General features: G+C 44.1%; 1 protein-coding gene across 1 annotated transcript; it reads right to left on the bottom strand.

The window, feature by feature from the left end:
• Nucleotides 1-495: 495 nt before the first annotated feature.
• Nucleotides 496-6,324, bottom strand: ercc4 (excision repair cross-complementation group 4). Its single transcript, XM_041962941.1, has 10 exons — nucleotides 6,053-6,324; nucleotides 5,326-5,506; nucleotides 4,851-5,046; nucleotides 4,507-4,714; nucleotides 4,057-4,237; nucleotides 3,794-3,925; nucleotides 3,589-3,693; nucleotides 1,911-2,577; nucleotides 1,678-1,790; nucleotides 496-1,518 (listed from the first exon to the last, which is right to left on the bottom strand). Exons 1-10 carry the CDS (start codon nucleotides 6,227-6,229, stop codon nucleotides 779-781), a joined length of 2,700 nt encoding a protein of 899 aa, XP_041818875.1. The 5' UTR covers nucleotides 6,230-6,324; the 3' UTR covers nucleotides 496-778.
• Between the last annotated feature and the right edge of the window lie 4,994 nt (nucleotides 6,325-11,318).

The raw sequence follows: 11,318 nt of genomic DNA, 5'->3' as shown, positions 1-11,318 counted from the left end.
CTGGCTCTGCATTTCATTACAGGAGATAAATACACTGTGTAGTGTATGAGACAGTAGGCTGGTCCTCACTCGCAACAAGAAGATAACTACTTTGATTGAAATTTAAAATCACTGCTCACCACACCTTCTCAGGCCTGTTTAAGTAGTTCAGACTGAACTTGCCAAGACCATCTTCCACTACTTTGCACCTCATAAACAGAAAGAATTACAGAGGATTTTAATGTCTCATCCCACTGGCCAGTTTTAAACTTTTAACGTAAAATCCATTTAGTGATGTCTGGCCCTCAAAGGGATTGTCTGTTTAACTAAGGTTATATACTGTATATATGAAATACTATTATCTCCCCACATTTGGATAACACTGATTAGAGAAAATGGCGCTCCTACCCTTGTCCTTTTAATTATTTCAATTCTCTGCAATCCCTTTCTAAGGCGAAAGTCATCAAACCCAAAAATATTAAATGTATTTAACAAAACAGTGCTGTTCCAGAAAGCTTTATTTTGAAAGAAATATTATACAAAACATTTATAAAATTCTTTTTTTTTTTGCAAGTCATTTTTAAAAATCTAATACATGTTTCATTTGCAGAGTAGTTCACATAATACAAGAGAGAAACCTGAATTATTTCAGTTCATTCTGTACATCAATATAATACATATTTCACTTTTGATGATAAAGACTCAAACTTTACAAATATAAGGTGTGAATTCATGTAAAACTAATCCTGATGACAGGAAAAATATATCTTTATACATTCACCAGACGCTTTACTGGCTATCATGTCTGTTTGGCCTTCTGCACAGGAGCAGGGGCATCAGCGACATGATGGAAAAACTCGTACAACAACTTAGCATTGTTAGCATTCCCGAGTATTTCAGCAAGCTTGTCTTGGCTAAGTTTGGCTAAATCTGCCAGGCTGTCTGCATTTTTTATAAGAGCCCTGTAGTTTTTTGTATTGACCCCAGGCATTTTCAACAGGAAGTCATAAGGTCCGGGGTTGTAGAGGTCTGCCGACTCCGCCACCACGTCTGACTCTGCTGTGACAGCCTGAGCTGCTGCAGCATCGGGTTCGGAGCGACCTTGCTTTAGATCCAGAAAGAGGTCAGCTGTGGCGTGTGGCGAGGGGCACCACAGGATACGCAGCCGGGGGAAATGCAAGGTGAGTAAGGTGAGTTTTGAAGAAATATCATTAGACGATATCTCATGACGGAAATCCGACCGGGCCATTAAGGAAAACGGTTTCGCTGGGTCAAACTCAATGAGAAGCACTGGTTTCCTGTAGTAGCGGATCATTGAGAGACACTGGGTGTAGAGGCGGCCGCTCTGCAACGAGCCAATCAGATCACTGACGCTCTTGCGCTCGACGCATGTGTCCGGGGTCAAGATGTAATCACCTACTTCTAGGGTGACAGGCTCGATGTCCAGCCCACGGCGGTGCAGCAAGGAGGGGAGCTCACTGCGGAACTCACGCATGTCCACAATGACTCGGGAGGGCTCTTTGGGCTGCTCCTGGCCTCCTGGTTATTGGACAGGGCATAAAATACAAAATAATGAGGCATTCAAGAAAACTTGCAACTTTTATAAGGAACAACAAAGGAAACAGTGCAGGAAATAATTAAAGCACTGAGAAACAGAAAGCAAATGTAAACCTTTTAAAAATGACTGAACAGACATGCCTGCTTTGCGGGTGTTGGTGGTGGCATTGGCAGGCTCTAAATTCCTTGCAAGGTCCAAGTTGGTGTCTTCCCGCCCCTCCCTCTCCTCTGGGATGACCATAGTGGCCTTTTCCCTGTAGAGACACAAACACACATACAAGCACCAATCAGAAGCCGACGCTTCAACAAAGCACACGTTAACAGATACTCCCAAGGTGCTTTGAGAGGAGAGAAACGGAAGAAATGGTTCTGACCTGATCAAGTGTTCGAAGGCTTTCTTTTCCTTGGACAGTGCCGTCAGGTACTTCTGTTCTTCTGTCGAGCCTCCATAGATGAGGAAATAGACCCTCAGTGGCTTTCCGGGCCGGCTAGCTTTGTAGATCTCCAGCTGGCGGACGAAACTGACTTCAGCGTCGTACAGCACCACGAAACTGGGCTCCACCTTATACAGCACCCGGGTCAGGCTGTGGGGGTCAGTGAGGCCTTTCAGTGGGTGAATGACAGTCAGCGGCTCCTTTAGGACACCGTAGTAGGCATCCGATGACAAATCCAGCTTCAGCGGTTCTTCCTCACCTTCCTCCTCCTCCATCGGTTCATCCTCATCTCCACTGCTGCCCATCACCACTGCTCCGTCTGTCTCCTCCTTCCCCATCATCTGGGTCAGGGTCAGGGATGGCCTTTTTTTACTCTTTGTGGATTTTGTGTTTTTTTTCTGTGCAGGCTCCTTTCCCTTGGCTCCTTTTGTAGGCCAGCCTTTGCCCTTTTTGTGTGAGTCAAGTTCAAAAGCAGCGGCTGCGGCGGAGTCCCGTTTACCGATCGTGCGGGCATACAGTCGGTTGAGCAGCCAGTCAGAGCCGTGCCTGATGTACTGCTGCAGCTGGGCACAAGTCCTGTCGTCACTGGCACAGATCAGCACATGACCTGAGGGTGACATGTCAGCGGTTAGATACACAAACGCACCAGACTTAGGTAAGTGCACCCATCCTTTTTACTAATAGCAAATCGCCACCATCATGTGCGTGGCATTTGCACCAGTTCCAGGCTCTGGAATTGTGCAGGCTGGTTCACTCACATGGCTTGCTTCAGTGGTTCTCAACTTTTTTTGGGAGACGCACTCCAACAGCCGTGCCAGTGCTTCCCACTCAAATACCCTTTTATCAACACCACCATTTATCTCAACTGAGCCATGTTACGGTAGTTGGTAGTTGATGTTGCCGGTGTTAGACAATGTTCGGGCATACACCGGTTACACCAGTCACATTACTTGCCCACCGCTTCTGTCCTTGTTTTGCTTTTTTTATAGAAATTAAAACCCATTTAGTTAATTTCCAGGTATTCATTCACCAAAATACTAAGCATGTTATCATAAGACAAACAAGACGATGGCAGAGGATTTGGTGTGAAATGAAGTGAAAAGCAAAAGCATTTAATTAGCAAAATTTTGAATTAAACCCAGTGCTAATAGGAAACCTGATAACGCTAAAGAGACACACAAATGGAATGCAGCAGTTGTAAATGTCTGGTGGGAGAAAACCTTATTCTATATTCTGTATTTTCTCCACATTCAGGGGTACTAGTGTGCAATCATAGTGTGTCTTGCCAGTACAGTCGGCATGTGTAACATGTGGATGATGTAGTCTATAAAGCAGAAGCACCAGGCAGTGAACTAGGACAAACCAGCACACCCTGAGGATGACTTTGTGAAATGTCAGCTGTGTTTAGGCTGGTCTCTCTGCTCTCTTGTGACATACACAACACAAAGGTTTACTAAAGATCAAGGTAATTCCAATGGACAACAAAACCACCTTTTTGAAACTAAAATCTAGTTCCTATGAAATTCTGTTAATATAGTGCATTAAATGCAAATCCATAGAGTAACGATGACACACACGTGACATGATGGACGTTTATGACACAGAACTGAGCTCAGACCTGGTTCTTGTTGAGAGCTCTTGTTCTCCCTCTCAATCTCCTGCAGTACCTCAGTCAGAGCCTCCCACTTTGGGCTCTTCTCCAGCACCAGTTCCCGCTTCACCTCTGACACACACACATACACTGAGCCTTTAGTAATTCCAACATCAAATACATACAAGCAGATAATACAGTCTGAAGAACAAGTTGTCAGAGATCCAGTTACCTAAGGCAGAGGATGGCTTTTGTTTCTCTGCCTCCGCTCCCACTTTGAGTTTCTTTTTGCTCTCAGGGATGCGGTACACTCTGCCCCTGGCATTCACAAACATGGAGGTACTGGAGTCCAGGAACAACCACCCTGAAGGTTACAACAACACGCACATGCGATCAAACAAGGATAAAGGTGTTTAATCATAAGGATTACATACTGTTTTTCACCCCAAGTACTTCCAAGTAAATACTCAGAGCAGCAAAGTGCATCTAGTTTACCTGAATTGGATCCAAAGATCTTTTGGCTGGAGCGCAGCGACTCAAGCAGATTGAGGAAGGTCACACAGTCGTACTGGGTGAGGTAAAGCAAGAGAACCCTCAGCACTTTCAGGTCCTGGACCAGGGCCTTGGTCTTGGCTCCCAGCTGATGCCACAGGGGGTCCAGGTAGTGACGGATGGTCTGGATCGAAATAAGGCAAAACACAACCTTAAAAATGAAAATTCTTCTCACATACAGGTCATCAACAAGGCATCGCCACTGCAGTATTTGAAAGAAGTGTTTTTAAAGAAGCGTTTTGTAAGGATTTCGTACAGTTTTCCTGTTTTTTTTTCTTGTTCCCATTATATTAAGCCTTCTGTAAAAATTCAATCAAATATATCTCAAAGGCCAAAATTTAATTTCAATATCAAATTCCATGCCAAAGCAGCTTAATCGACACAATGACAGACCTTGTCAAAGGTGTTTCCCAGCGTGTTCTCTAGGGAGAGGTCTTCGGCCTCGAGGGTGGGGTTGTAGCGTTTGAGCTCCTTCAGACAGGCGCTCATGATATCCAGGATGGAGCTCTGGATGGCCCTCATAGCTGGCATCAAAGACACATGCAGCTCCACCACCTCCGGCTTGTGCCTGTCCAGTGCTGTGTTTACGGATGCTTGAAACCTGTTGAACGAAGCAGGTGAAGAGAGCAAAGGTAAAGAGGGAAGAAAGTAGTCTTTATTAACGGTACTAATTACACCTGTGCGTTTCCTGCTGTGACTAAAGGTCTGCTGTGAAGGTCTAATACATTCCATCATACCTGGGCCACAGGTAGAGCTTTTTGACAAAGAGGTTCCTCATCACACGCTCCACCTGGCAGAAGCCTGAGGAGAAGGCCGTGGCTTTGTCAGTGAAGGCTTTAATGAAGCCTGTCTTGTTCTTCTGTCTGAACAGACGAAGGATGAACGCCTCCTGACATGACTCAATGATTTTATGAGCACGGTACACCAGGATGCCTGAGGGGATGGTACAGAAAGATTTTGAGTATGTGTATGTATGTATGTGTAAAGAGTTTGTGTATGTTACTTTAGTGAGACTACACTGACTGACCAGAAAGACAGAAACACCTGCAAAATGTACTGCAATACCCATCAATAAATGCTACATCACTATAAAATTATTTGACTAAACTATCTTTACTTTTCTGTGGGTTATGTATATATATACACTTATGCATGTGCAACAAAACAGGCACGGCTCTCTCACTCTTAGCCAGGATCGGGCAGCTGCCTGACCTGATATGAGATGAGCAGGGATGCGGTCAGTGAGGAAGTCGACCACCAGGATCCTGCTGGTGACAAACAGCACCCCTCCCTCAGTGTATACATTATAGCGCTCAGTGCTCTGGACGTCGCTGGTGACCGTCCTGGGCAGGTGGGCCACACCCTCCATTCGCAGCTGCTCTGTAAAATACTCCTGAAGAGGGAGGACATGAAATGAAGTATTTTGTTAAAGCTACTGTAACTGCACTGATTGGAACAAAAGGTGACTGTAAACCTCTGTACCCAGGAGCCATGCAGTTATCTGTTGGATTACAGCAGTGTAGATAATAATGACAAACAGGCTACGTGATGCTATACAGGCCATTTTCACCGGTTCACAGGCTCACCTAAATGGAATGCAGCCATCATTAATAATATTAAATCTACCTGTGTTTTTCTTGCTTTTACAAGTCAAAATGTTTGATGTGAAATGAGTATTGTTCCCCTTGGTAGGAAAAGGATGGCGGGACCTTGTGGTTGTGGATTAGCCACCCTATTTGACTGTCTTAGAACACATTTCTGAAATACATAGCATATATAAAGCTCTCTTCTTTGCATCTCGAGCCACAGTTTATACGGTTTTATCAATAAGCAACACAAACGTTCATATTAGCCATAGCATGGTAGCTGCTTAGCATTCGGTAAGTTATGAAGCGGTCAAGGGAAACATGTAAACTAGCCTCGACCTATGTGTTCCCACCTGTTCAGGTGTGGTTGTGTTGAGCAGGAGGACCAGGCTCCCCTGCTCAGAGTAAACCCGCATGAATTGAAGTAGGATGCGGTCTATCCCCATCCCCTCCGCCACCACCAGCAGCCCGTCACAGCCGAACAGACTCAGAAACATCTCAGTCTCAAACTCCAGCAGTGGACCCGCCATGTTGGAGCCACAAAAATAGATTTTTCTCTCACCCCGAATGACAAATGTTAGCTAAATATCACTAATACCATTGTTAGACAACCACTCACGGGTTGCCAGCATCACGAATTCAATGTTTTGAAACAGCACATCCGGTCACGTGATATTAAAAACGACCGACGATGCGATACTGAGAGTGACATTTAAGACCGCTGGCGCCATCTAGTGACATGGTGGATTGCAACAGGTAAAAAAAAAGCCCAAAACTTAAAACATGTGAATTCATAAGAGTCACGCTGTTCTGGTTGAACTGTGGTCTGTGCTTACACGAATTTGTTTACTGAATATGCAAACAATGCTTTTAGTCTCTTTCTCGCTTTATCTATCTCCTTTTCACACTCTCATAAAAATATAGTGACAGTTTGGAAAGTCTTCTCTGCTGAAATTTAGGAGAGAATTATGTGAGAAATCAGAGTTAACTGTAAACCAGTCCTCATCGTTTTTGTTTGTTCCTCAAGTTTTGACTTCCAATAACTCTTCCAAGTGAACAGACAACAGTTTGATGGTGAATTTTCCCACGGGCATTAAATGCACCAGTTATAACAGAAAACAGCCTCTGCTTTTGAATGCATTTAAGCAGAATGATAATGTAATAATGACAATGTCACGTTGTCAGCTTGATTTCAGGGCATGCTGAAATGACGTTTAACCACTTTGGAACATGGTTGCATGATTCATTTGGTTAAAGCATTAACAGCATGTGTCTAAATTCTGTTTTAGAGATATTTTCTTCCTGACAAGCAGAAAATCTTTGGGCAAACAGTAAAACCGTGTGATGTTTTGGCATCAAAATCACATTTAAAATGATTTAATACCATATCTGGTTATGACCTGTCAGAACAGTTGGCTTTCGGATGCATCAGCGTAATGATATCAGTATCAGGCCTGCAAAGCACTCCAGTCAAACATGAATCCACTTTCACTTAACTGCTGCAATAAGAGGTACACCATCAAACAATAAAATGGGCCCAGAAACGCAGGGCACAGCGCCAATAGCTGTGTTAGTGACAGTATTAACGTGTTTTCGGGTGGATTATTCCTGTAATGCACCGACAGGAACAAAGCTGTAATATGCTTGCATAACAAAGCCTGCCAGCTGGGCTTTGTAAAACTCTGTTGTGTCAGCCCACATTTCTCTGCCGTAAGAGAGGAGGCTGAGGGGACCAGAATAGGTCCGCGCTCGTGAACGACAGCAGAGGAGCAGGGCGATGCTGAGCCCACCACTAACCCCAACGCACCACACACACACACACACACACACACACACACACACACACACTCACAGACAAACTCACAGAGGTTTTGTTACACAGAGGCACGGACATGAGTCATCATAGTTTTGAGACTTCAGGCTTGAATTTAACTTTGATGTTTACATCTGTCACTCATCCGCTGAGATGTACTGACTCTGTGTGGAGTCAGATTATATAAAACAACACATGGACCCTTGAGTGGGAGTCATTATAATGAGCTATCTGGACAATATGTTCCTCCTCTCTTTTCACGCTGTCCTTCTCTGCAAAGTTAGTTCAAGTTACCCTTCAAATGACATAGGAAGCTGTGAGTGTGTGTGTGTGTGCGTGTGTGTGTGTTAACACTGTCTATTGAATCTGTCAGGAAAAGTAATTTCTTTTAATATCCTGATTTTGAATAAATGAGGGGTGAAGGACTGTTACAGAAATTACGTATATTAATTAAAACTCACATTTCAGCGACTCCTCCATCACTAATGAATTTCATTAATGCTGTCAACAAGTGAGGGAAGAGTAATATGGAGAGTCTTAAATAGCAGAATATAATTACTGTGTGGCCAAAGCTCAAGCAGTGGGCGACCTCCAGTGGTCAGTAGGTAAGTACACTTTCTTCAGGTACTTGTAGTTTACATGAGCATATCCATTTTATTCTGTTTTAAACTTATTTTTCTTCAGTGGGAAATATTTAAGTTTTTACTATGTATGACTGCTGTAGTTGTAGCTGACAACCTCCCTTTAAACTAATCAGTTTCATTTATCATAAATAACTGAATGCACAAACAGCTCAAAAGATGAGAGAAAAAGGTTAGCAACCGAACAAACCCTGCAGTCATCTTGCGACCCCTCAGATTTCATCTTTTGACCCTTCGGAGGGGTCGCATGCCTGGGTTGGGAACCACTGGACTGAACTACCTATCAATATAGTACATGAAAGTAGTTAAAACTAGCTCCATCTTAATGAGCGACAGAAGTAAAATGCTGCTCCAGTGTCTTTATTTACAATCTAATAATGTTATAATCCATCAATCACAGGGGCTGTTTATCTGCAGGGAAAAATCTGATGTTTTTAAATTGGTACTTTAACTTATTCCTGGGCCAGTATTTTTCAGTCTGTCTGTAGTCCATCCACATGATCTGGCAGTGAAACTTCCCACAAACGGCAGGTGTGCTGAGTAAGGAGATACTGTGTAGTGGTAGAGACAGACACTTTAAAAAAGCTCCAGCGCTCCAGCCAACATCAGAAGTGACCCTGAAGGTAGCAGCAGACTCGACGTCGGGCCCACACTGCCTCGTCTGAACAGCGTAATGCAACTGGGGAGGTTTATAGGTGCCTTGAACACAAACTGACGACTTGATAGTAGTAAGGGGAAAGCTGAAGAAAACATAAGGGTTGTGAGAGGTTGCTGCCTATAAATACGAGGGTAAAAGTGACATTTTTTGGATTTTCATTCAAGTGTGAAATCCAAATCTCTTTTACAGCCACGTTCACAGCCTTGTGTTCAGCTCGAAAGCCCATGTTCACTCAGTTTGTTCAGTTGATTTTGGGAGTAATTCATTAGCAAAATAAAGGTTTCTCTGCCTGCAAGAGCTTGTTGGATCTTTTTAAATGAAACAGAATATAAAGATCTGGCACAGCATCTTTTCAACAAAAGATCACTTAAAACAATGCAATTTTACATCTCAAGTGGCATCCATTGAGTCGCAGTGAGGCAGCAAATGACAGACTGCAAAGAACTTGGCTACAGCTCTGCAGTGGAACAGCACAGAAATGTGGAACGAGCGAGTTCACAGGCACAGAGACGAGTCCTGGAGGATTAAAGCAATGCACTGTCACAAACAGGCCTACAGAGAGCAGTGGAGCGCCTTGTTCCAGCACCTCTGACTCCAGCCGAGTCTGGCTCTGGGGCGAGCCTCTGAGTGAGAGTGTTCACGTCCATCCAGGCTCTTCTGGGAGGCAATCAGCGGCTTCGTGTCAGGATGAAAACATGAAGCAGGCGGTCGCCATGGAGTGGGAACATGACACCATTAGGACTGACAGGAGAGAGAAAAAGGGGAAAAGCAGAATAATTGATTCTGCTATTATTACAGTTTTATGGTACATGAAATTGAATGAAATGACGCATAAATGTGCTTGGAGGAATCAGCGTGTTCCTGCGGAGGGAGCATCGGGTTGGTTGGCACATGTGAAGGATTGCGGCGAAAAATGTTCTCTGGCTCCTCTTTGTGCCGAGCGAGACGAGTAAAAAAAAAGTACATGTTTGGCAGCTGACGTGCATCCTGACATCGTGGATGGAGCAGCACATTGTAAATGAGAGGAGAACAGCTTGAAACTGACGGCAGGCTGGAGGATAAAATAAGAGAGATGTTTAACACGGCCTTCCTGGCTGCAGTGTAGGAGGGAACGAGAGGAAGGGGGGGCAGCTAAAGGCCCAGTGTGTCCCTCCAGCCTCCGTCAGGAAAAGGGACAAGCAGCGGGGTTTGTTGTAGATGGAGGGCTAAGCCTGAGAGCCAACGAGGCTCTGAGGGCCAAACTCAATGCCTCTGGAGGTTCACACACACACACACACACACACACACACACACACACACACACACACACACACACACACAAACTACTTGCCTAACCCTAACTCAAGTCTTCACCCTAAAACTTCATGATTTACATTATGGGGACTTGCATTTTGTCCCCATGAGGCAGGTGAGCTAACGCTAGCTTAGCTTAGCGCAAAGAGTGGGAATAGGGGGAGCAGCTGGCCTCGCTCCACCTAATACGAAAGGGGACAACATGTGATTTTCACTCATAAGTTTTAAAAAATTTCAACAAACAGTATTCTGTATAACGTGCTGTATATCTGTACACATATAACGTGTACATGGTGAGCTTCATAGGTGCTGGTACTTGGATTTTGTAACCTCTGGACAGAGCCAAGCTGTTTCCCCCCTGCTTCCTGGTGGTAGCTTCATATTTACTGTACAGACATCAAAGTGATATCAATATTCTCATCCAACTCACAGCAAGGGAGTGAGCGTATTTCAAAAAATATCAAAGCACACATGAGTCTGTGGGCTGCTGTGTGTGTTGTGCACTCAAGCTAAGACACTGTTCCCATGGCGGCAGAACAAAAGTGAATACATTCAGTGACAGAGTCCCTTCCATGGATTCAGTTAGCGTGTGTAAATGTGATGAAATACGCCATTTCCTGAAAATCGGAAATTGTAAAAGTGGAATTTCAGCCAGGAAACATGCTGAGCGCCCAGCTAAGACAGCAAGAGATCAGCAGCACACCTCATGCAGCTCGGAAATATGGACGTTAAAACTTAATTGACATGAATTACAATGCAATTCATTTCATGAAGCGGATACATATTACTTATTTATTTGTTGCATTTCTGAGCCAAAGCAGTTTAAAAATGAGTGAAATTCCATCTGATTCCAATCCCAAAACCGAAGGGGAGCCCTGCTCAGAAATAGCACCACAACATTGTGAAAGGAAACCAGGAACCTCCATTCAAATCTTCATGGAGTATTTTTCAAATGATATCAAATATTCTAGTCTCAGGTCCATAATTAAGGTACCAGGCGAAAAAATCTTAGACGGCACCTCAGGATGAACCAACTAACTCAGGGTCAAATTCTGAACAGCGTGACTCACTGAAAGCCTTTCAGCGCTAAGAGCAGTCGCAAATTTAGAAGTCGCAAGCAGAGCTGACATTCAGTGGAAATAAAAGTACTCCAGCAGCACAGAAGATGGCTGCTGCGGGCTCTACATGTATAACATTTCAGGCTGTCATGACAC

Source organism: Chelmon rostratus, chromosome 21, assembly GCF_017976325.1.
Source record: "Chelmon rostratus isolate fCheRos1 chromosome 21, fCheRos1.pri, whole genome shotgun sequence".
NCBI lineage: Eukaryota > Metazoa > Chordata > Actinopteri > Chaetodontiformes > Chaetodontidae > Chelmon > Chelmon rostratus.
The sequence above is the reverse complement of the archived record's forward strand: the minus strand, read 5'-3'. Positions and strand labels throughout refer to the sequence as shown.

Excerpts from the sequence above, each read along its gene's own strand:
- ercc4 (XM_041962941.1), bottom strand. The coding sequence starts at position 6,229 with ATGGCGGGTCCACTGCTGGAGTTTGAGACTGAGATGTTTCTGAGTCTG. Across the intron at positions 5,047-5,325 it reads CCCTGCTCATCTCATATCAG|GCATCCTGGTGTACCGTGCT; the intron begins GTCAGGCAGCTG and ends CCATCCCCTCAG. Across the intron at positions 1,519-1,677 it reads CACCAACACCCGCAAAGCAG|GAGGCCAGGAGCAGCCCAAA; the intron begins GCATGTCTGTTC and ends TCCAATAACCAG.